This window comes from Manis javanica, chromosome 12, assembly GCF_040802235.1.
Source record: "Manis javanica isolate MJ-LG chromosome 12, MJ_LKY, whole genome shotgun sequence".
In the NCBI taxonomy this organism is placed as follows: Eukaryota; Metazoa; Chordata; class Mammalia; order Pholidota; family Manidae; genus Manis; species Manis javanica.
The window spans coordinates 14044797-14071031 of NC_133167.1; the positions used below are offsets into that span (position 1 = coordinate 14044797).

Here is a 26235-nt window from a genome sequence, read left to right on the forward strand (position 1 = left end):
TCAAATACCAAATGATTTCCCTCATTTGTGGAGTATAACAACGAACCAAACCTGAAGGAACAAAACAGCAGCAGCCTCACAGACTCCAAGAAGGGACTCGCAGTTACCAAAGGGGAGGGGTGGGGGATGGCAGGTGGGGAGGGAGGGAGAAGGGGATTGAGGGGTATTATGATTAATATACATGGTGTGGGGGAATCATGGGGAAGACAGTGAGGCACAGAGAAGACAAGTAGTGACTGTAGTACCTTACTAAGCTGATGGACAGTGACTGCAATGGGGTGTGAGGGAGACTTTATAAAATGGGTGAATGTAGTGACCACATTGTTTTTCTTGTGAAACCTTCATAAGAATATACCTTAATAAAAAAGAAGGCCTAGTTGGTCAATATCAAGTGATAACATCATAAATACAACTTGTCAAGTATTACAGAGCAGCCAAAATGACCTTACAAATAATTATTAAAATCTAAATCAGAGAGAACCAATGCATTTCTAAATCAACCCCAAATGAACAACTTCCACCCTCCAATGGCTTCCCACTGCAGTTGGAATAAAATCCAAATGCATGTCCAAGCCTGCAACTTGACCGCTGCTCCTCTCCGCCCACCTCCTTTCTATGCTCCAGCTACTGTGGCCTTCTTTTAATACTCGCTTCTTGAGTATGTTCCAGCCTCACGGACCTCGTACTCAGCACGTCTCTGCCCAGCTGGGACCTTCTCATCTCTGAGATACCAGCCCCTCAAAAGCTCCCCACAGAGATGTCTTCTCTGGCTGCCTTCTCTGTGGCTCCCCTGCACAACCCTGTTCTGTCTTCTTCATAGCTTGTGTCCCACCTGAGAGTCCCTCACTCTTGGACTTGTTCGCTCATCAGCCCTAGACTGCAAAGTCCCTGAAGGCAGGGAGCCTGACCACTCACTTCCACACAATCCCTGGCATCCAGCACAGTGGCCACTCTTCTGCCCATCACATAAAAAAGGAAGCAGCCAATAAACACTGTTGAATGACCAGACAGGCACAAAGGCAAGCCTGCCATCAACACACACTCTGGATAGAAGGGGCCTGAGAACCATCCAGAAGTTCCTAATGACCACCGAAGTGGTTGTGAAAAAGGCACCCACCTGGACCCCACCCGAGTGATTTACTACATCTAGAGTGAGGTCCAAATTGGACTGTTTTTAAAATCTCCACCGTTTGGTCCAATTGCCTAATTTTCAGATGAAGTAACTGAGGCTTAGACTTGCCTAAGTTTCCAGATAGTCAAGCAGAAGGCTGTTGTCAAGTCTAAGAACCTCAATCCGGAAACAAACCTACATGGGCTTCGGTTCCCCCGCTACATGGCACCCGTGAAACTCCTGAGGCTCACACGAAGGAGTCTATTCGTAAATCTCTGAACCACAGATTGGGAAGACCTTTCCTAACAGGCTACCTCAAAGTTTACCACCAAACAGAGTCATATTGGCCCCGAACTCCCCATGTCCCCTCCCACGTGTTCCTGGCACCCAGGCCCACACCTTGCTTGGCCGGGAGCTGCAGCCTGTTTCGCCTTGGCCATTCTGCCCTAGAGCCTAGCCCCAGAGGCGGATACCAAACGCTGGATGTTGGCAAGCGGAACAGCATCCACCAACGGCCACTGGGGCGTATTTCCTTTTCTGTTAGAAAAATAAAACTGCTGGGTTCTTCTTCCTTGATCTTTAGACCATTGGCAGGTTAGAAAGAAAAGTTCCTGATTTGCATTGGCTAAAAAGACAGGAAGTAGAAAAAGTCTCATTTCTGGGGACCCCAAAAAGACCTCCTCATTCCAGGAAATTAAGTGGTAGTGTTAAAAGAAAATGATCACAAGATGCACACACTCTTCTGGAAATATGGCCTCTGGCCCCCTAATCCAAAGAGGCAGAGCCACACTATGGTCAGGAACTTCAGTCAATCTTTGCTTGCCTTCTAGTAGCTGTGTGGCCCTGGCTCTGTGCCCATGTTCTTTAACCACAGAGAAGAAATTTCTACCTTGCAGAGTTGTGAAAAGATAGTGCATCGACACCCATGGAGCATTCAGAACAGTGCCTGGCATGCAGAAAGTGCTGGGTGAGTGCAAGGTGTTGACAGTAGGAAGGATGACAGTGTCACCCATCAGGCAGTACATGCCAACCACTAGGCAGTGGGCTCCCAGGTGTCTCAGTGAACATGAGGGTGTATTTTCAAATCAGTGTGTCATTATTCTTTTCCTTCCCCTCCTTCTTTTCATTTATCTAAAAAAGCTTGGTAATCTTTTCTCACTTTTAGTGTCTTTCTAATGCCCTCCATCTACAACAGGAAGCACAGAGCTGCTAAGAGGCTGCACTCAAGTGGGCAGGCAGAGCAGGCGCTGGACTCTTTCCCCTTGGATAAGAGGAGGGGCAAGTGTATCTGGAGGTGCCTGGGGTCCACAGGACGGCTCCAGGGCTCGGCACATCAGCCCCTCACACGTCTGCCCCACCATCTCCTAGCCAGCCGCAGTGACACAGGGGTTGAGGCGCTGAGGGCACATCAAAACAATTTTTTGCTCACTTAGTAGACTCGGTAAGGAGGCAGCTGGATAACGCATGCACTGTCGCCGGGGCTTGATAGATACAGGAAGAAATTCAAAGGATTGCCCATCAATGAGTTAATGGGAGAAACAGATTATACTTTTTTTCTTTCAGATCACGTGAAGAAAATCCCCTAAACATTTTATAGGGCACTTTTCCTCCTTCAAAACATCCTACAGGTGATTGACTTCATACTCTGAAAGTTGCTTCTGAAAAGTGGTGTTAATGTTAAGTCTCTGCTTCCAGCCTTTCCCCTGCCTCTTCAGTATTGTATTTATTCATTTGCTACTTCTTACTAAAAGTATAGAAATTGCAGAGGTGGAATTCCAATTAATTAAGAGAACAAGTATCCACTATACATTTGGTCAAAATACATTTTTGATATATATAAATCAATGCAGAATAAATGTTCAATGGTTGAAAAATAAACTTGTATTGCCCTCTTTATCCAGAGAGCTCTCAAAACTTCTATCAGGATTTGAGTTTTAGGACAGAGAAAATTAAGGCTCTTCTCATGTCTATCTTTCTCCTCTAACACAACCAAGCCTTGGCACCACTGCCCCCCTTCCTACCAGGAGTCAGGCTGGGGGCAGCAGGGAGATATGGTGTACAGGTGGGACTTTCCCTGGTGGTTCCCATGAGAGGGTCTGCTAGCCACGTTTCCCCTGAGGACACCTTCTCTTTAAGAGAATGGCACCATCATTAAGCAATCCGGTTTCCACCAGAATCATTATGGATCCTGGCTGAAACTTAACTCTTCCTGCTTTGGAGTGGGAATCTGTCCCTGCAGATAACAATTGTATCATCCTCAGCTATGCCCAGTTGATTTCAAACAAATATTTGTAGAAAATGGCAGTTATGTAACTACATGGGAAGATGGAGATTAAAAAGCAGGGAAGATAGTATCTTTTGAGAAATTTCCACAAAAGCCTACACTACTGTTAGGAGAGCTTCAACAATGTCACAGCCATTTGTCCTAGGAAGGCGGGCTCTCCATGCTGTCTGGCACAAATAAGACATGGATGCTATCCAGGCAATTGCTGATGTCATCTCCATCTGCCAGGCATGGTTTGCTAGGAAATAACATGGGATTCTGGAGCAATAAGTAAGTGTTCTCCTAGTCTCAGAGGCAGCAGAAATTTTTGATTTCTGCAGGGGAGAACACAGTTTATATTTAGTATTATTTTTCTTAAGTGGTGAACTATTAGTTTTAGACTGACGATCATGAAATTGACAAACGCAGTTTTTAATCTACAAGATAGAAACTTTTTACAGCTTAACTCATGAACACACAAGTTCTCATTTTAAAAGAGGAACTCTGCTTTTTCAAGTCCATGTTTGAACTTGGGAAGACGCTCATCCTCCTACTTGGGGAAAGGGCCGACATGACCTGGCGGAGCAGAGGTCCCTAGAGAGCTCCCTGCACTCTGAATTACAACCCACGGAGATCCACTCACTTGGGCCCACACCTAAGTAGTTTTTATTTTTTATTTTTTATTAAGGTATTATTGATATACACTCTTATGAAGGTTTCACATGAAAAAACAATGTGGTTAATACATTTACCTATATTATCAAGTTCCCACCCATACCCCAATGCAGTCACTGTCCACCAGTGCAGCAAGATGCCACAGATCCACTATGTGCCTTCTCTGTGCTACACTGTTCTCCCCGTGATCCCCCACACCACGTGTACTAAACACAATACCCCTCAATCCCCACCTCCCTCCCTCCCGACCTGCCCTCTCCCACCCCTCCCCTTTAATAACCACTAGGCCCTTCTTGGAGTCTGTGAGTCTGCTATTTTGTTCCTTCAGTTTTGCTTCGTTGTTATGCTCCACAAATGAGGGAAATCATTTGGCACTTGTCTTTCTCCGCCTGGCTTATTTCACTGAGTATAATGTCCGCCAGCTCCATCCACATGTTAGAAATAGTAAGATTTGTTTCTTTCTTATCGCTGAATAGTATTCTACTGTGTATACACACATAAATAGTTTTTTAAAAACTAGTTGCCAGAATTCTCAAACTCCCTAGATTCCATACTTCTTTTGAGAATGAAAGTCTGGCAACAGTGTGAGTTTCCACAGGCCTTGAGGCGAGAATCAGCTTATTCTCCTAAGGGGCTGCCTTCCTCAGGACAGGCATCTATGCCCACCCAAGTCCTAAGCCTGATCATCTTTGCTTCTCACCTGGCCCACGTGGGCTTTTCAGTCCAAGGTTAACTAAGCCAGTTCATGTTTGTACATCCTCACCCACATGCCAAAGACCAGGAGCCCTCTTCCGTCTGCACAGACCAGCCTCCTCCTCCCTAGTTGTTGAGAGGAGTCTCATTTGGTTCCAAGCACCATAGGGGCTGAAAGGGAGAGAGACATGACAGCGCAGTTGGGAGGCAGCCTCTGTAGCAATCACACAAACAGGAACATGTTTGCAAAATGTCTGCAGACAGGAATTCTACAGCCTCTCTCTAATTCAGTCCTCGTGTTCTGCAACCTTCATCATGAGGAAATTCCACCATAAATAACCCAAATCCTTCACTCAGCTTAAACCCATTTCCTCTTACTCTCTGCTCACTAGAGATGGGGAACAGCTGGTCACCATTCTCTGTACCAAGTTCTTTGTCAACTGGATGATTGGATTCTGGCTCTGGACCACTGTCGTAATTAGAAGCCTGACCAGTTCCATATTGCGCTGTCTGTAAAAGCATGTCAAATGGAAGAAAAAATTTTGAGCATGCTGGGCCTCTGAGATGTGCCATCAGGGGAACACAGTCCCTTGCCATGCCACCAGCCTGTTCACAGTTTATAAACTAGTGAGGGTGACGTTTCCGCAAAGAGAAAAAATTTTGTCTTTCCAAGGTTAGCTCTGCAACGTGAGCGTAACATCAAATGGTGCAAAGATACTCTAAAAGCCACCCAAAGAAACAGAGAGTGTGCATTTATTACGTCCCATGTTCCATGACCTGCATTAGCACAGATGCTCGCACAACAAGGCACTAGGGAGGAATTAGAGTTGGTGCTGCTTTGCACGTGAGGGAACTTACCCTCACAGAGGTTAACCTGCCCAAGTGTGTATGCCGGCGGGTGAGAGAGTAAGTGTTCAGACCCAAGCAGGGGGTGCCCAGAGCCGGCGTGCTTCATGCATCTTCCCGACCTGCACAGACACCTACCTGTGGCCGGTGAGTCCAGGCTGCTCACATTGAACACAGTCCCTCTATTTCTACAGCCACTTGGCCAGAAGAGACCAAGAAGTCATCCAAAAATCAGGTGCTGCGCTCCTGGTGCACTGCAAAGGAAATCCAAAGGAGCCTGATGCCACCAGGACTGAATTCTTCTCATATGCAGGGTCCTAGGGGAGACCTTGGGTGTTCACTCAGATGCAGACTCTAAGTGGTCCCCACTTCCCAGTTGGCTGACTGTTTCTGGGTATGTGCTCAGAGCCCAACCCGGATCAGAGACCAGGTTCTGCTAAATGCCACCTGATCACTTTGGCTACCAGCCTGCCTTCTTCAGTGTCCTGAGCTGCTAAGCGGTAAAGACAGTAGCTGCTTTCTGGTTGTGTTGGAGGCACCCCCAGCCCTGACCTCACTCTCAATCCCCTTGTCCAGCTGTGCGTTGCCTCATTGCACTTATGTCTACCTGACATTATTTGCCTCCCTGGTTATCCTTCTGCCTCCATCACTAGCCTGTAAGTACAATCGTGAAGGGGCTTTGTCTGCTTTATTTACTGCTATATCCCCAGTGCCTACCTCAGCACACAGTAAGCACTCATTAACATTTGGAGAATGATTAAGTTCTCACTAGAAGGATTAAACGAAACCACCAATGTAAAATGTAATAAAGATCAGTTCTTCCCACTGCTCAGTTTTATCATTCGAACTGAACAATACGTTGTTTAATTTTCTCTGTGTTTCTGATTATTCAACCTTGGTCCCTCTACAGCACCTCTGTGCAATGAGCATTCTAATCTTCTGCTGTACAGGCTTGGCCTGGATTTCAGGGTTTCTTGCTGCCCAGAGCAATACCTCCTACATCCCAGCAATTCAGTTTTTCAAAGCACAGCATCAATGATACCATGAATTACTAGTTACCAACTGTCCCCTTTCGGCTTATTAGCAGGCCCCAAACTCACTTCAAACCTCAGGCAAAGTGGCAAGTCAATCTAGACAGTTCTACTTCCTCTTTTCCCAGCCTCATTTGCAATTAGGGGTAGCTGTGTGACCCAGGCTGGCCAGTGAGAGGAAGCAGGTGGGGAAGAGCCACTGGACCTGCTTTTGCTTTCTTTAAAAAAAGGACAGAGGCAGTTGTCATTACTTCCACTTTCTCCCTAACATGAACATGGCAATGATGCCAGGAGCAACAGCAGCCATTTTAGCATCATGAGACAAGCCAAGAATGGAGGAGAACACAGAAGCAGCATGAGCCCTTGATGATACTGCAGAGCACCTGAACACACGTCAGCATTCCCCAACCCTAAACCTCTTGTTACATGAGAAAAATGAAAATTTCAAGCAATGACTGACAGGATTTGCTATTGTTACCAATAGCAAAAATTCCTTAACTGATCTACTGTGTCCTCCTTCACAACTGTAATTCTTCCTTTTTCTGTATTTTTTCATTTATGTCAGTAACACAATCATCATTCTCCAAATTCTTCAGGCTCAAAATGCTGAGTTATCTTTGGACCCAAGGGGCAAAGTCCTTAGGACACCCTCAGAAATGGTAGAAGCAAGTTCCCTTGGGTGCGGCCCTGGGGACCAGGATGCCTGCCTGGTGCTCTTTGGTGCAGACAGTGGTCCCCAGGGAAAAGATGCAGACTCACTTTGGAGTGACTGAGCCATAAAAAGCCATTGCTGTTGGTGGGGGTATGTGTGGGAAAAGCTGATGACTACTAATTAGAAGTAGCCTTGAACTTTGCCCTTATCTGAATCCTCCCAAATATCAGGCTTAGATGCAATCACCATGTGCTTCATCTGTATACTGGCCCAGGAGCTCCGTTTGTAGACTAGGTTTGAGAGAAAAGATAATAGTAGGATTTGAAGAATGAAAAGAATTTGGATTGCTAGAGGGGATGGAGAGAACATTTCAGAAAGAGGGACCCACAGAGTAAAGGACTGGTGGGGATGTGTAAAGGAAATGGTAGGGATGTGTGCCAGGTGGAAGGAACATTCAGGAAAAGGGACTGACATAGCAGAGGAGAAAGTGAAAATGAAGTGGTTAGCTGGCTACTCAGGCTGCTCTCGGATGCTTAGCTGGTGATTTGGGGGACTTAATCCTAGACAACTAGCAATTGTTCACTTTAAACAGGGGAATGACTTGAAGAAGGCAGACGATGAAAGGCAGTGGTGGGAAATGAGGCAACTGCTCTGGTTCAAGGAGGCAACTGCAACTGGAAACCAGCCTCTTACGATTGTGCAGGAATGCAAGCTGGTGGGGCTACATCTCCCATTTTCTTAAAAAAAAACAGAAGCCAGAAAATCTAGGAAGGTCTCCCTAGTAAAACTACGTGGCCAGTATTTGGTCTGTCAGGCCCTGCTTTGTAGTTAGAGAAGGGCCACTACCACCCCAGGCAAGGCCGGGTCCCAGCAGCGGCAGTGACATCTTCACCCACATGGGATAACCTTTAACACCACGTGGGGCCCTGCACAGGTGGCCTTATTCTCAAAACTCCGCACATGGCCAAGGGAAAAGAGAAACTGTAAAGGGCCCTCCTTGTCCCCATCACTGAAGAGTTAACACTCTCCTGGGTCTGGGGTTTGGCCAGGGATTGACAAGGGATCTTGAGCCACATGCTGGCAGCTTAATCCTCGTGCTTATGGACACGATATCTTTTCCCATTTAAAAATTCCCTCAACCTGTAATATTCTAGTCTTAAGCATGTGAAATCTTCATGTCATATACTACAATAAAAAGATCTGCAGGGATTTTTTTTCCCATATCATGTCCACATTCATTGTTTTCTAAAATCTCAGAAGGTCATCTCTCTAAGTCTGTATTTGGTAAGTTTCAAATCCTCTTAAGTGTGTCCTTCAGCAATCATAGAGAGAACTTCTTTCAAAAATATTCACTTAGAGTTTTCTTAAAGGGAATCAGGGAATCTGAGAAAAGATCTTATTCAATTGACCCGTGTTGATCCTCCAGGGTCTGCCCTTTCCCCCTGCTACATCATTCACCTGTTTACCTGTCTCCCCTGACAGATTGAGGGGCTCTTCTAGGACGCGGGGCAGCAGTGCTCAGAGTGAATCCGGGATCTGGTGTATCAGGTGCTTCATATATATATCGGCTGAGCATTAACAGTGTAACCTCAGAGCAAGAAACACTCTCAAATACACTTTCAACAATTCAGAAAGTCTGGATGAGGGGAGGCTGGAATTGAGAAAGCATTGTTATGGCAAATGATTGTGCCACAAACTACTGGAAGGAAGGAACGCAAAACTGAACACACACTGACACAATGATTTAAAACATAAGACTGGCCCATGTCTCAGGGTAGAAGAACACTTGGAAGTGGCATAGAAAGTAGATCTGCACTCAACTCCCCCACCACCCATGCCACACTGCAAGAGAGGAAATTCACCCGCACGGATGAAGGTGGCAGTGGGGCATCAGCCGTAGTGAGGAGCCGGAGCACTGCACTGATGGCGATGAGACGGAATTTGAGGGCTTCCTTGATGCCAGACACCGTGTGTTCAGGGCTGCCACTGGGGATCTTATTTACATTACGTACCTTTTCACGTCCCACTGACAATCACACTTACCTCCTACAATTGCAGCAGGGATATGTGATTATTTCCGCCGTTCACAGATATGGAAACCAGGGTGGTAGAGCTTATGTGACATGGCCAAGGGGATGTGGTGTGGGAGCGTAAGAAGGAAGGCATCATCTTCGCCCACGCATTACACTGCCTCCCCCTGAATACAGCTCAGGCATGGAACATACAGACCTTCTGCCCAGCAGGTGCAGCCGCGAGAGGCTCACCACTACTGACAACCCTCGCGGCACCCAACCCAAGTTAACAGCACCCAAACAGGAGAATGAACTATGGCAATCCCTCCTCCCGGCATCACACAGCTGTCCCGAAGGACGACTAGGAAGAGCTGGGAGAAGGAGGAAGAGGGAAGAAGCCCTAGCCCCCTCCTCTCCACGCCGCCCGCCCCCCCCCCCCCATTCCTCTCTTCAGTAATAAGCTGAATTTAAAAAACAAAACAGATTCCCAGAGCAAAGCCAGGGATCCTTCCATTTCCTGACGCAGTGCTTCTGCTTCACAAGACAATCACCATCCCATGATACATTTTCCATTTTAATATTGTGGCAATTGTTAGAGGGAAAAGTACTCAAAGTGCCATTTCCTTTTAAGTGTGGGTGTTTTATAAAGGTCCCTACATGCAGTCGTGCCCATTCCTTCTGAGGCGGTCCTTGGTGTATCACACCGTGATTTAATCTCTGCTCGCTCTGATTTGAGGGCTGCTCACTCAGGCCTTACTAGGACTTGCTGACTCCTGCTGTGCTTGCGGACGGAATCTTTGGGATACTGAGCACCGGACCACACACAGCACAGGACCTGCGCTGCGGAAGGAGGAAGTTATGGGCCCCTGGAGTCAAATCCTTCCAATGTTACTACATTATATTACAGTGGATTCATAAACTGCTAGGACTCTCCAGAGTTCAAATATTGAGTACAGAAACACACCGCAAAAAAAAAAAAACATAGTTTTTTTTTTAACATTTTGGATTTTTAGCCAAGAGAAACTCAGTTAGTTAACATCTTAGGAACTGGATATTTTATATTCAAGAATATTTACATAATTAAGTGAATTTTGTATGTATCCAATATTCATAGCCACAAGAAGATGAACTGGGCAATTACATTGTCCAATGTTTTTCTGTGCTTGTGAAAAATATGACCCAAAAAAGCCATAAAGGGTAGGGGAAAGGGTTAGATGAAGACTTTAAAATACACTGGTACCAAAGGCCCATTAGACAGTATTTTTATAATATCTGCTATAAGCAGTAAAAATCACTACTGATTACATCATGACAAGGACTGAGTATATTCCATACATGGAAGGCTGGTTCAACAAAGAAAATCTCCTTTAATCACCCTTTTATAAGATTAAAGGAGATTTTTTAGATGCCACATATGATCCTCTCATTAGACACAGAGAAAGAATTCAATACAAGTTAGCCATAATTCAAGAGAACATCTCTCGGCAAACAAGCTTTAAAAAGGAGGGGAAAACCACATCCAATGTAATATTCTACGGTGAAATGTAAAATCTTTCCCTTAAAATCAAGAATGAGACAAAAATGTGTGCTGTCACCACTTCTACTCAACATAATATTGTGGTCCCAGTCTGTGCAGTAAGGTAGGAAACAATAAATGAAAGGTACTGGAATTGAAAAGAAATAAAACCCACCTTTTGGTTGTTTTCATATGGAACACAAAGAAATGAGAGACAGTTTGTTAGAATTTATAAAGGGTTGGCAAGGTTACCAAATCAATATGCAAAATTGAATTGCATTCCAACACACCTGGAGAAAATCAATTTCAAATTATCATAGTAAAAATATGTATGTATCTAGGAATGAATCTAGCAAAAGAGGTATAAGATTTCACGGAGAAAATTTCAGAACTCTACTGAAAGACATAACGACATAACATGTTCAGTGATAAGAACACTGTATCAGAAAGATGTCAATTAGGCCCAAATTAACCCATGTCAATCAATTTACTATAACTACAATTAAATGTGCATTAAAATTAATATCAAAATCAAGTTATTTTATACTTCGTAAAGAAAATAAAGGATATTCATTATTGTAATAAAGAAAACATCCATTCAGTTTTTGAAATTTGTGAAAATAAAAATGGATAAATTCTCACCTTCTGTGAAGAAACTTAGCAGACGTTTGGTTTGTTGCAATGCCCCTAAATTGAATCCTGCTTTAGGGTCCCTTTGGTTTAACCATGGTCATCAGATGAAGAGGACCCAAGGTCCGACACAAACTGTGCCAAACCTACTGCCAGCAAGTGACTGAAGAGCTAAAACCATGTACAACTGTTTGGCCAAGAACAACAAAAAGAGATCTTCCCTATCAGCTTTGAAAAAAACAAACCATACTTGCCAAAAATTGACTCACGCATCAACGGGTAACACACAACATCTGCTTTTCTTAAGACTTTCCTGAACTCCCTAATAATATAGTTTGGGCCAAAAAAAGAAGAGATCTTTTTGAGACCAAAATCTTTCAAGGAATTAAGAAATTCCCATTAATGCAGAAGAACACTAGATATTTTAAGCTCTTGGCATTTCATGCGGTTGTTCAGAGTAGGAAAAGGTGTGATTTCACATGGGGTCGTTATGCAGAGACATGGAGGGAGCCATTATATTTAAGGTGGCTTTGGAGGACTTCACATGGTTTTAAAAATTATTCCTTCAAGGTAAGGATCATGCCAATACAACTGATATTTGGGACTTTGCCACGGAGATGACAATGGTAATTTTTAAAATTCTTACATGGAACAATGTTGGTAATCTTGTAATTAATAGTCCTAAAGATTATAAATCTCCTCAGAGGGAATTTTTCTATAAAAGTGGTTTAATTTTTTCTAAACATAAAATGACTACCTTTTTACTGTCAGAAATGCAGAAAACAGAAAAGCAAGAAGAAAACAAGAGCATGAATAAGAAAAATGTTAAAGATGACTAGAGAGAACCACTGGTAACATTTGGTTCATTATTTCAGATCCTTTTTAAAAAATACATTCAAATATAAGCTTATATGGTTTTCAAATTTGGGTCACAGTATGAATATTTTAGAAACCTGCTTTTTTGTGTGTTTTCATGCCTAAAAATATATGGAATTTTAATTACTTTCAAGATCTCTGTTGGATGCTATGATTAAGTTTTTGCCTTTGTAGACACATAGTTGAAAAAACCTTTTATGATGAGATATTTCATAAACACTTTCTGGTGATGAAAGCTACCTCTCTGAGGACACATAAATCCATCAAACAGATGCAATGGGTCTACCACTAGGGCAATGACTACTGTTGACCTTGAAAACAGAAAAAGCAGCCTTTAAGTAATATATGAGTTTGTGTGCTTCTACTCAGCTTCCCTTGCCATAGCCTCAGCCATTGCCATTTGAAATAAAGTACTGCTGAAATAAAGAGGAATCTACTTTACTTTTTATGTATTAGAAGAGAATTCTTTTATAATTTTAAATTGACAATTAGCTATTCTCCATGAAATTATACCTGGGCAAATAAACCTCTAAAATTATACCTTCTGCTAAATAGTCTCTCCTAGTTTCATTTATTTAGTTTATTCTATACCAGCTAAGGCCAAGCTGCTGGAAAAAATACACAAGTGAAAAAGTAGAAATGGAGTGTAGATCTGAGATGACTCTTTTAAGATGTCTTATGGTTGGAAAATGGTAAGAAAAATCAGATTCTAGGACTCTGGGGCTGCAAGATGTGTGGTACAGAGGAGGGAGTTAAAAATTTAAAACATGCTTGTAGACGGAGAGAAAAAAACGACAGCTGCAGGGGAGACTAAAGACTCCATGTGTGCATCCGACCTGCTTCCATCACCCATTTGAGGTGGCTTCACAAAAGAACAACAAAATTGTTTTATAATGCAAAAAACCCACAGCTATAAAACAAGTCAGTCAAAATAAAGTTGAAGAAGAATGAGCTTTTTGACCTTCCATTTCTCTGTGCTCTCCTTGGGCAGGTAGCCCAATGTCACTGAGCAGGAAGTTCACAACCGAGCCCTGTGGCTCTGGAAATAGACACTGTAGCAAGGCCAATTCAAGCTCAGGAGACACCTCAGGAAAATCTCCCAAAGGCTGCTTTGGGTTTCCTAGATTTCCTGCAGAGCATGCAGAGTGCCTGAAGTAAGTGCTGTAAGAAAGATGGCAGGACATGATTTCTTTAAGGTAGTAGTACTGATTTTCTTAAAGCTTTTTATTTTGAAATAACTGTTATTTCAAAACCAATTACAAAAGTAATAAAGGGCGGTCCCATATACATTGCACCCATTTTCTCCCAGTGATTAACCACTTACATAATGAGAGTACAATATCAACACCAGGAATTTGACATCAGCGCAATGCATATGCATAGTTCTACATCATTTACCACAGGTGTAGTCTCATGTAACTACTACGTTAAAGATTAAATAAATTTCTCTCTTTCAAAATAAATTTCTCTTACCAGATAGATTATTTCTCTGGTAAGTCAACTGGGCCTGGGGTCAGGGAGGACAGGGGGTAAGGGAGAAAAAGGACTGATTACCAAATGAATTATTCTAACTCTAAGAGACAGTATATTTATGAGCCTTATTATAACACATGGACACCATAATCTATGTAGGCCCACCTGGCTACACCAGGAAGCTCTCAGGATGAGTGTGGGAAGTCCCATTTCTATCCTTGCAATGGTAACGGGATGGTAAGCATGAATAAATCATGTGACACCATTTATAACCCAACATGTTGGAAAAATTCAGATAATTTCTTCAGGGTCAAAATTTTTGGACAATAAAATATAACTGTGGCATTGGGTGGGTTTAGATGAAGGAAAAATTAAGTGATCAATAGATGTTAGTCCCTTTTCTCTAATGTAATAGTCATGCATAAATACACTAGTGAATGAATACTGGGGATAGTAATTCCATTCCTTCTCTTTGAAGACATACATTATGTAACTGAACATGGCCGGAAGGCAGTCCTGAAGCCTCCTCAGGAACCATCCAGAAGGGGGAGCCCAAAGGCCAGGAGGAGCCAGATGGGGTCTCCAGAATTGTAGGACAATCTTTTCAATGCACCACAGAACTAATTCATTGTTTCCAAAGATTAGAAATATATTGTTTATGAGCTTATATTAACTCACACACGTAAGACTTAGATGCACTGGACAGACTGAAAATACCCTAAAAAATCAGCTGGAAAAACACCCCCACTAAAATCACAATGGAAAAAGTAGATAAAGTATATGACCAGACCATTCACAAAAAGAGTAATAATGAGTAGTATATGCTAATCATAAGAAAACTTTTTAACCTCATTAGAGATAAAAGAAATACAAAACTAAAATAATGAGATACTTTAATTCTGCTGTCAAATTGCCAAATTACTTTTCCAGAGATAATATGTCGTGAATGGATGAAAATATGCAGAGAAACAAGATGTTCATACTGCCTCAGATACCAACCTGCAACATACTTACTCAGTACAAAGAGAAAAACATTTACCTGGAAGAAACCACTTGAACACTTTTAAAGGTGTTTAAAGTTAAAATCATTGTAATGCAATAAATCAATACTTTGTGCCTCCTGATACAATGTACGAAGGATACAATATCTTGCCTGTATTCCTGCCAAAAATATATTCCAGCCAAAAATACAGAATGTGAATGTAATCATGAGGCAACATCAGACAAATCCAAATTGAGGGATATTATACAAACTAACGGCTCTGGACCCTTCAAGACTCAAGATCAGGAAAGGCAAAGAAAGACTGAAGAATGTCCAGGTTGGACTAAAGGGACATATCAACTAAATGCAGTTTATGACTCTGCATTAGGTCTTAGAATAGCAAATGGACATTAGCAGAGCAATTTGTGAAAACTGAATAAAGTCCACAGATTACATACTGTATCCTTGGTAACTGCACTGTGGGTATATATGATGCTAACATTAGGAGAACTTGGGTCAAGAGAATATAGGGATTTTTTTTGTACTATTTCTGCAAATTTTAAAAAGTCTGAAATTATTTCAAAATGAAAAGTCAAAAAAATTTAGTAATACTTGATACTGTCTTTTATTTACATAAACCCAAATGTCCATAAACAGTAGCATGGATTAACAAATTGTCATATATTTGTGCAATGCATGCTACATGGCATGAAAGCACTGCTGCTAGACATCCTATATGATCCTACCTCTGTGAAGTCCAAGAAGTGATGGAGGGTGACGGAGGGCAGACTGGTTACGGGGAAGTAACAGTGGCATTCTCTGGCTGGAGCCTGAGGGAGCCTTCTGAGGTTCTGGAATTGTTGTAAATCTTCATCTGGACAGTAGTTACGGGGACGTAGGCATTCAGTCAAATGTATCAACTTGTACATTTAATCTCTGCCCACTTACTGTACAGAAGTTACAGTAAAGAAAGTGAAGACAAAAACAACATAATTCTAAATGCTGACAATGCGCTAGGATTCTGGAATTGCTGTTTGGAGCAATAACTGATAGTCATTTTCCAAATGGCAGTTTGGCACTAAGTGTGAAGAGCTCTGAAATAAACTTCTCTTGTAGTTCTCGGGAAATAACTCGATATTTAGACCCAAGTTGAAGTACAAAGATAAACACTGAAACAATTCTAAATATATACTTTAGGAAATGGTTAAAAAATTTAAATTATAATCACATGTTATAGTACAACTATTAAAATTTTATGATTAAAGACTATTCAATGACATGGGAAAATGCTCATATGAGTAAAGAAAACTAATTCTATATTACATGTACATAGCATATTCATAACTTAAATATCCTATATTTACACAGGAATAAAAGGAAGCAATACTCTAAAACATTAATATTTTCTCTAGGTTGCAAAATTATGACAGGATTTTTTTCTTTATGTTTTGAAGTCTTCCACTATTTCTAACTTAAACATGAATGACTAATAGTTGAAAATTTTAAAAAGTAATTTCAAAGTATTTGATATCTTCCTATCTAAACATCACCAAAAGATCAAAATTCAGAAAGAAAAAAAAAAAAAACCACCTCTAACAGAGCCTCCTTTGACTTGTCATGCTTTTAGCAAAATCTTTGATGTTCTATTTCATGGCCACCTTTTAAGTCACCTTTCAAGAGAGGATGACATTTTTCCAACCCCCCCAAAAAAATGTTCACCTAAGCCCTTTCTCAATAAGTTAGGTCCTGGCCTCTCAGCGCCCAACAGTTTACCCCCAGAAGCCTTTCTATTCATCATCATACCCTTTTCCTTGGACCCCCACGAGTCTCTGTTTTGATGGACTGTTTCCCATAAAATTCTAAGGGAACAAAGTTTTTGCCACCTGGAAAAATCAAAACATACTCGGAGATTACAGAGAGGGCACTTCTCCCAGAGGCATTACTACCCCAAATAAACGGCACTAACAAAAGCAAGAATGAATCTGGAGTTTTCTTTTGTTTTCTTAGACAAAGAGGTATAATCATGCCAGGGAACTTTTGGAGGCTGGAGTTAATATTCAGTATGGTTCAGTGGTTTCCTTCCCAAGATCTCCAAGCTCCGCCCTCAAGATGGTGGTTAATTCCTTCCCTTCCACTTACCCTGGCCCATGCCTAAAGATTTATTTTTGTTGTTTTTAAAGCACTTTTCTAATTAGAAGAGGAAGGGGAGAAAAATGTGAATCACACTTCTGACTGGACTATTCAATACCTATGTTCTTAATATGTGGAATGCGTTCACAGGGGAAGTAGAATAATAAAGACCCATGGATGCCCCCAATTTTAGCATTTTTCATAGGTTCCTAACATAGACGGCAGCTCTCTAAACGCGTTGCCAGGAAACTGTGACAGAATTTTCTCCCAGGAAAATTGTGCGCCAAATGAAATGCAAGAATGCTTTTGTTCAAGACTTAATTCTCATCAGGACAACAGAAGATTTAATCATTGACAAAAACTAACAACAGAAGTGACAGTGCTTTTTTATGTTTAAGGTTTGACATTTTTATCATAAGTCAAGAAAGTTAAAATAAGACTGTGCTTGCTGTCAACAGACTTCCTAAAACTGTGATTTAATCACATTTTTTGAGTTGACAGGTGTTTCGCCACCACGGACTTTCAGGGGTACCTGAACTCCCTTCATGGTGTCCAACAGAAGAAAGCGAAGCAATAAAAAAAGTTATTCATTAATCAAAACCCTTCATCAGTTTCCTGGATAAAAAGGAAGGAGCAAGCACTGAAAACAACAATAAGCTAAAATTAAGCTAAAAGAAGACACAGGCAGGTAAGTGGTCAGGGATAAAACTATCCCAGTTGTGACAGGAGAGAGCAGGTGATCACGTTTCTGCTAAGAAAGAAAGGTTGACCTTAGCATATCCTTACACATTTTGTTCAACAGGTGGTTAAGTACCTGCCATGTTCCAGGCACCTGTTAGGCCCTAGTGATGCAGAGGTGGGGAAGAGGGATCCGACCCCTGCCCTAAACCCCATTCTCAGCTACACAAAAATGATAGGACTAATGACCCAACTTCAGTTACGCACAAGTCTTCAAAGCAGCAGGTACAAGCACATCCGGGCTGCACGGGGAGACACACACAGGTTCCCTCCGGTGAGGGTATGTTACATGGCTCCTCAGGAAGCAAGGAAATGTTGCCAGCAGCCAGTCGGCCGTGCCCCTCTCCACGCCCAGCGCATGAAGCCATTCCATCCTGAAAGTCAGCTGTCCCTCCAGGCCCTCACCTCAGAGATGGAGGCTGAACACAGCTTCCTTCTCCATCCCGAGCCTTCCCTTCTGCTCTCCTCTACCATGGGCTTCCGTCTGCCCACTGCTTTCTGTGTCTTCAGGCTTCTGTTTCTGGCCTCCTCTTTCTCTCTGGAGTTCATCATCATTCTACCGTTTCTGTCCGTAGGTGTGGGTCTTGTATCAGACTCCCAAAGGAGCAAGCTGATTGCTCCCTTAGTCACTCCCCACTATGTAGTACTCCAATTAGGTGGAGTTCTCATGCCAAGCCACTTCACACGATGCTGACCAGCCTACAAAAGGCTACCTCTGAGTCAAGGGCTTACTGATATTCAGTCAACTTGCAGCCATAATGACGGGGTCCCATGATTCAAATACGGCAACTTATGTCTTAAGAAAGCATCTGTTGTCTCTTTCTTCCAAAGGAGTCTGTGGATGGAGACGCTCAAGAGTAACAGGAAGAATCCAGACAGATATTGAGGCTTGATTTCATGTTCATTCCAAATTTCCTGCTGTCTGAAATATATCTTAATGCTTCAGCACCAGACTCCCTCAATTCCCCACAAAAGCACTGCCATTCAATCTCACATTCTTTTCCCATTAAGCACAGTGACACCGTGAGTACCTTTCTTATCTGGTGTCCCAGTGGCCAATTCTGATTTGGCATGTAGGGTGAAATTGATTTGCCATCCCCCTGCCTGTAGGATGAAATACAGTTCTGCAGAAGCCACACTAAGGTTTCAGCTTCAAACCCTGGCTCTAGCCCCAAACTCCAGCCAGTAGCACCAGACTGACTTCTTTATTCATCCTTGGCTGGATGTTCCCCGTTTGTCCTTCCCTGTCCTCTGCCTTTCTCCAGGGAGGTTCACCTTAGGAACATCTTTGTGATGATCCACACTCATTAACTGAACTCCCTTCAGTTACCCACTCACCTTTTAAGACATTTTTAAATATACTTTATTTTTTTTAATAGTTTTCAATAATAATTTGCAGAAAAATTCAGTACAGAGAAGAGTTCCCATATACTCCTCATCCTCCCTACATACTTTTTCCTCCTATCCTTAACATCTCATTGTATTACTATGACATTCCCTTACAATACTGATACATTCTTACAAACTAAAGTCCATACTTTATTCAGACTTCCTTACTTTTTACCTAATGTCCTGTCTGTTCCAGGATCCCACCCAGGGTACCTGTCACATTTAGCTGGCATGTCTCCTTAGGCTCTGCTTGACTGGGACAGTTTCTCAGATTTTCCTTGTTACTGATAACCTTCTTTTGAAGAGTACAAGGTCAGATGTTTCGTAGAATGTCCCTCAACTAGGATCTGTCTGATGTCGTTCTCATCATTAGACTGAGGTTATAGGACTGGGGAAGAAGGCCACAGGGGCAAAGTGCCATTTTCAACAGGTATCATGAGTGCATAATTTCAATATGCATTAAGAGCACATACTGTCAACATGGAGTAACACTGCTGACCATCACCTGGCTGAGGTAGCATGTTAGGTTTGTACTATAAAATTACTCTGCTTTTCCTTCATTTTTTCATATTGTACTCTTGGGAAAGAAGTTACTGTATGCAGCCCACACTTAAGGAGAGAGAGGGAAGTTATGCTTCCCTTCCTGGAAGGTGGAGTACAACGCACATGCGTGATGCGTGCGTTGAGGAAAAGTACATATAAACATAAAATTTGCCATTTTTGCCATTTTTAAGGATTTCCATTATCCTTTTTTCAGTGGGACATATATTTCCTGCCGGCATTCACTTTACCCAAGCTGAACTTGTCATTATTCACCAAAAATGACAATGTGTCTTTATGTCTTATCACACAGTCTCCAGGTAAAGAGATTCTTACACTGTTATCTGTTTGACTCCTACTGTCTTTAAGTCCCAACTCAAGATGTCACAGACTCCCTTATGGATGGTGAGTTGCTCCTGCCGTTGTCTCCCTGGCCACACATTGAGCCTTCTATTCGAGTATAGTTTGCACTGCACCATTTTCTTTGTGGCTTTCCAAGGGCAGGAAATAACTCTTTAGTTATCCTTGTAACTTAAAGGCTAAGAACCGTCCCAGAAACACAGCAGCTAATCAATAAATGTTGACTGGAAATAAAAACAGCAAAGATAATATAGAGGCAGAAGTGGCCCATTTTCTCCAGAGATTAAGAAGAGTGTTAATATCCAATATTGGTGAGGTTGTGGGGAAACCTGCACTCATAGTTACACATCTGAGTACATTCTTTCTGTGGCCCAGCTTGGTAATACCTATTAAAAGCAATAATATATGCATATTTTTACCCAGCAACTCCCCACTCTGGAAATTTAAATTAAGATGATAATCAAACGCTGACATCAATATTGACAACGGTTTTTGGATTTGACACCACAAGCAAAGGCAACAAAAGCAAAAACAATCAAGTGGGACTACATTAAACTAGAGAGCTTCTAGTGCAGCAAAGGACACCATGAACAAAATGAAAAAGCAATCTACCAAATGGACAGAATATTTGAAGATCATCTTTTGCAAATGTGATAAGAGGTTAATATCCAAAATATACAGAGAACTCACACAACTCAGTAGCAAAAAAGAAAAAAGCAATCCAAATAAAAAATTGGCAGAGGATCTGAATAGACATTTTTCCAAAGAAGACATACAGACAGCCAACAGGTAGGTACATGAAAAGGTGCTCAGCATCACTAATCAGCAAGGAAATGCAAATCAAAAGCACAATTCAGTATTACCTCACACCTGTCAGAATGGCAGAAAGACGAGAGATAACAAGTGTCAGTGAGGATGTGAAGAAAAGAGAACCCTTTTGTGCACTATTGATGGGAAAGTAAATTGATGCAGCCCCTACAGAAACAGCATGGAGATTCCTCCAAAATTAAAAATAGAACTATCATGTGGTTCAGCACTTCCACTTCTAGGTATTTATCCAGAGAAAGTGAAAATACTAACTCGAAAAGATAATCTGCACACTGATGTCCACTGCACACTGTTTACAACAGCTAAGACAAGGAAGCAACCTAAGTGTCCACTGATGGATGAATGGGTAAAGAAAATGTGCAATATATACACAATGGCATATTGTTCAGCCATAAAACCAATGACAGCTTGCATTTTGTGACAATATGTATGGACCCTGAGAGCATTACGCTATGCGAAATAAGTCAGAGAAAGACAGTGTATAATCTCCCTCAAATGTAAAATATAAACCAAAAACCAAAAAATAACAGAACTCATAGGTACAGAGAACAGACTGGTTGTGAGAGGCAGGGAGTGAGTAAAATGGGTGAAGGAAATCAAAAGATACAAGCTTCTAATTACAAAATAAATAAGCCATGGGGTTGTAACATACAGCATGATGACAGTCTTAGATATCTGAAAGTTGCTAAGAGCGATTATAAAGTTCCCATTGCAAGAAAAAAAATTGTGACTATGGGGATGGATGTTAACTAGACTTACTGTGGTAATCATTTCACAATATATACAAGTATTGAATCATGTTGTGCACCTGACACTAATATAATTTATATCAGCTGTAGCTCAGTAAAAAAGAAGACAATCAAGACATGTGGATACTTACACAAAGAGATGTTATTTCTAATGCAAAAACTGGAAACAATCTAAAGGCCTAGCCATAGTCAACGAAATTACAGTATACACATGCTTTGGAGTAATATATACTCATTAAAAATCAAGTTGAACATTTACTGAGTGATTATCTTTGGGTGTGGTGTAATGGGCATGCATCTAACTTTTTCGTTGTGTTTTTCCAAGTTTTCTCATCTGAATAGTAACTGTAAATAGAAAAAAATGATCAAACATGTCTTTCAGAGTGGCTTATTTTAAACCATTTCACACCTGAATATCCACAGAGATAACCAAAACTTTAAATTTGATATTGGCCAGTTTAGTTAAAATCAAGCCAAAATGTCTCAGCTGCTATGACTGCTACCTCCAGCCATAACCTCATCCTGAATACATAAGCAGGGTAGGTAGGTTCCAGGAGAAGAGAATTCAGAGCTTCCCACCTCTGTCTGCCAGCTTCTCTGGGCTCCATGTCTGACCTGTATCCTGCACATGGGTTTTTTGTTTGTTTGTTTTTAAAGCTCACTAGCTGACTGGAATGTACAGCCACAGTTGGAAACCCACGGCTCTATTCCACCGTGATCATTTTGCAGATGGGACAACCGAGGCCCAGAGCACTGCAAAATGATATGGAGACAGAGCCAGACCCATGTCTCCTAATTCCTACGATGGCTCTTTGCACTTAAGCAAGCCAATAAAATTAAGGGTGGGGTTTTGTTGCTTGACAGACTTGAGTGCCCCAACATGTTGCAAGAGGAAAAGGAGTTGCCAGACTTCTAAACATAACCTATCTTTGGGCCCCCTCCCCAATCCAACTTCAGAACTTTGACTGCACTAACAATTATCAAACACTATTTATGGAACCCAGCAAAATTTAGAAAGATTATCTCCAGGCTAATGTAATGATGGTGAAGGAAAGTCTAAGTGCAACTGTGTTCTGAAAGCAAAGATAACAGAAATAAAATTCCATTATATTCAATGCTGGCTTTACCGCAAAACGAACACAAGACCTTTGACCACCTAGCTCAATCCAGGATCCCTGCCTCTGGCTCTTGGCAACTGCCAAGAATGTCCTTGCACAGTACCCTTGCATCACAAAACATTGCTTTCTCTTCCCACCCAGTCTCCACCCTGCTCCCAATCAGCTCCAACACCTCACACCTTCTCAATGAGACAAAACAAAGCCTTAGAATTTTTCCCTGGAAGGTGCACAGCAGAAAGTTTAGAGTCAAGCGTGAAAAGAAGTCTGACTGCGTGGACATCAGGGAAGTCCTCAGCATTTAACCTCTAAGACTTAGACATTCTGCCCGTGATATTCTTGACTACTGGGGATCTCTGAGGTCCAGTTTGACTCATTCAATGACAGCTTTGTGCAAGCCAAGCCCAGCCCTGGTTTGCAAAAGATGTAGTTAATCTTTAAGCCAGCAGTGTGTGTTGTTGTGAGTATTTGTAAAGGAAGCCCTTAATCATTTCCGCATTGGTCCTGTTTGGAGAATTAAAATAAATGGAAAAAAAATGTGAGAGGTAAGAAAAATTAGATTTAGCGCAATCTAAAGTCACTCAAAAGAAGAAAACACTTTCCCATTGTTCAAAGGGTCTTAAGTCAATGCTGACTTCCAGGCTATGTGGAAAAAAATGATTTTCAAAAATCTTCAACTTATAATCTTGAATTTGTAGCTTATACTTTGTCATGGTCTACAGTGGGGAAGTCGTGGGTTGGCTGGGAAGGGGGAATCCCACCACCGCTTGGCTCACTGAATGCTCAGGCCCTTCAGGCAGCAGGACACCTCTCTGTATTCCTGCCTCTCTTGGTTTGAAAGGGCAAGAGGATCCTTTTCCAGAATTTAAAGCTTCGTTACCAAGGGTAATCTTTAAAACAGTTTGGAAAGTACAGTGGAAAGATGCACTGTTCTTCAGGTTCCTGACTTAGGGAAACAGAAGCTTAAGGAGAGAGCGTCAGAAAGCAGCAGGTAAAAGGGTATGCACACAGAACGCGGGGTGCCACCCTTCAGCCTTGCAACTGGTTCTAATCCCCTGAATCTGCCCCATTTCTAAAACAGGGAAAGAGCAAGTGGGGGCGAGGTGTCTCAAACTCACCTAAAAGTTACCAGAGGCTACATGGGACAGAAAAGAAACAACAAAAGGAGAAAAATATAGAGGATTTCTCTGGAGTGGAACACACAATCCACCCCTACCCTCTCAAATTCTGCAATTCAGATCCCACAATATTCCATTCCACACAGAAGCTAGTTTCTTCATAATTTCTCAGTTACCAGATCTAGAAATCTCATAAATTCCCTCTTTCTGTCACTAAAACTTTAAGGAAGAAAAAAACGTGTCTTCCTCCACTCCCCCCAAAAAGCAGTTGGAATTGCTTCTGTCCTCATGTGCCACACTTTTCATCTCCTCCAGGGAAAGGGCAGCTTCTGTGGGTGCCCACGGCATCTCACTGCTGCAGAGGGCCCTCTCTCCCTGGGGGCAGCCGTCGCCCTGGCAGGCTGCAGCCCTGGCTCCTTAGCATCTGCAGCCTGTTGGGTCACTCCAGCCAGGAGTCCCTGTGCACTGCGACGACAACACACTCTGGCTTCCCAGAGCTGCAGTGGATTGTATAACCACACTCAGGGCCTGGAAGGAAGCATCTGTTAAATGTCACTGGTGCCAGTTAAGAAAAGACCACCAGGCAGAAGGGCCCTCAAGCCCCTGAGGGAGGTTGAGCAACACCAGCCCCGGACCGTGGGGGTGGGAGAGGCGGGGGGATCGTAAATCTCTCCAGGGCAACACTGAAACCGAAGTTCTGTCCTCAGAGCTGGCGATGCAGCAGGATGAAGCGCGCCCCGCTTGCTACACCCCAGTAGCGCAGATCGGGGAAGGGGGATGGGGTGGAAACTCAGGAATCCTGGGGGTGCTCAGAATTTCTCCCCAGGGAAGCCTCTCGTGAAAACGCCAAGGACGTCGCTCCTCTTTTCAATCACATAACCCTTATACCTTTGGGAGAATATACACGCACGTAAATTTAACTATTTAATGAAGGTAGGTTTCTAAACATTCAGAGCCCCGGGTGCATCCTCAGTCCCAACAGACCTGGTCGCCACCAGGCAGCTTTGGTGATCAGATCCCCGGTCCCCCCCTCTCCTCCGCCCACCGCGCCGGGAGCCGGGTCGCCGCCGGGCTGACGCCCTCCCTGGCCAGCGGGCTCGGCGCTCGCAGCCCCCGCTCGCGGAGTCGCCCCGACCGGCAGGTCCGCAGGCTCTGCGGGCGGCCCCCTCCCCGAGCCCGGCGAGCACCGGGCGCGCGGTTACCTGCGGGGCGGCGGCTCTCTGCAGCCCATTGGCCGGGGTCCCGCCGCCCGGGCCGTGGGCCGCCGAGGGATGCTCGGCTCCGAGCGGCCGCGCCGCGCCCTTCTTGCGGGGGCCTTCATCCGGCGCCGGGAAGAGCCCGCAGCGGCGCTGGAAGCGGGCGACGAGCCGGGAATCCTGGAGGCTCCGCAGCAGCTCGGCCATGGTGCACCCGCCGCGCGGCAGCCCCGCCGGCCCTCACACTCGGCGCGGCGGGTCGGGTCCGGGGGCGGAGGCCGGGCGGGGCCGCGACGCCGGCCAACAGGTGCGCCGCCCGGGCCCTAGCACCGCCCCCGCGCACCGCCCAGGTGTCCGCCTCCCCTCGCGCCCGCACGTCCGGCTGCCTAGCCGCCCCCGCTGGCCGGGGCGGGCCGGGGCGTTCACCGCGACTCCCTTGCTCGGAACCGGGCGGGGGTCCAGGTGTCTCCTCCGCGCTCCGGCTCCCTCCCGGCAGCCCCGCTGCGGGCAGGCCACCGGCTGCAGGGGGCCGACCACCTGTGGACCGGCGCGAGGCGGCCCGCCCGGCGCGGGCCGATGTCCTCGTGACCGTAGTTCACCCTGGAGCCCAGGTGGGGTCGGATTTGCCCTCCAGCCCCTGGCACCCAGCCCTTCACTCCGCCTTTGCTTGCTTCCTACGAGCAGAGTGAGTCCCTGGGGGACGGGTTCTAAGTTCTTTCCAAACCCCTCGTGAGGCAGCGTCTCTCCAAAGGCCCGAACTCCCCCGAGCTTGCCCAAGAACCCGGGAGGTTCGGCGGCTCTTGAGTCATTCTCCGCGCCCTTGTATTTGGCAACTGGGGAACACTTCTCGATGGGCGGAGAGGAAACGCCATTCACGGTTTTCTGCACTGAGAAAAAGGATGCTTGTCCTTCCCTTCTTTTTTCCACTCAGCCTCTATTTACTCAGTGGCACTGGGAAGACAGAACAAGATAGTCCAGAACCTTAGACTGGAAGAGAACAGGTGCGGAAGGAAGGGGAGAAGGATTTGACATCTCACCTCACTGCACCTGCTCCCAGCAGGGCGGCAAAGGAAAATCCTGCCGCTTGGCCTCGGTTTTCCCTCCTCCCTCCTGAAACTCCGTCTGAAGGCGCTGAGATCCCCGAGGGCCTCTGCGCTTCCTCACTGGGCAGTGAGGGGCAGCAGTTCAACTAGACCCAGCTGTAAGCCTGCAGCGAAAGTGCAATTCAATCCTTCTGTCTTCAGTTCGCAGCAGAAGGCTGCGCTGATTCCTGGTAGCCCTTGCCTATCCACTTGTCCTTTTAGTCCAGGAA

The 26235-nt window shown here is 43.9% G+C and overlaps 1 protein-coding gene across 1 annotated transcript in view; it reads right to left on the bottom strand.

Annotated features, from left to right (window-relative positions):
• The window catches only part of SGPP2 (sphingosine-1-phosphate phosphatase 2), a 104717-nt gene extending 79462 nt beyond the window's left edge, over nt 1-25255 (bottom strand). The window contains exon 1 of the mRNA XM_037015850.2: nt 24930-25255. Within this exon, the coding sequence (XP_036871745.2) occupies nt 24930-25130 (201 nt within the window). The 5' untranslated portion in view covers nt 25131-25255. The remainder of the gene's footprint in view (nt 1-24929) is intronic.
• Between the last annotated feature and the right edge of the window lie 980 nt (nt 25256-26235).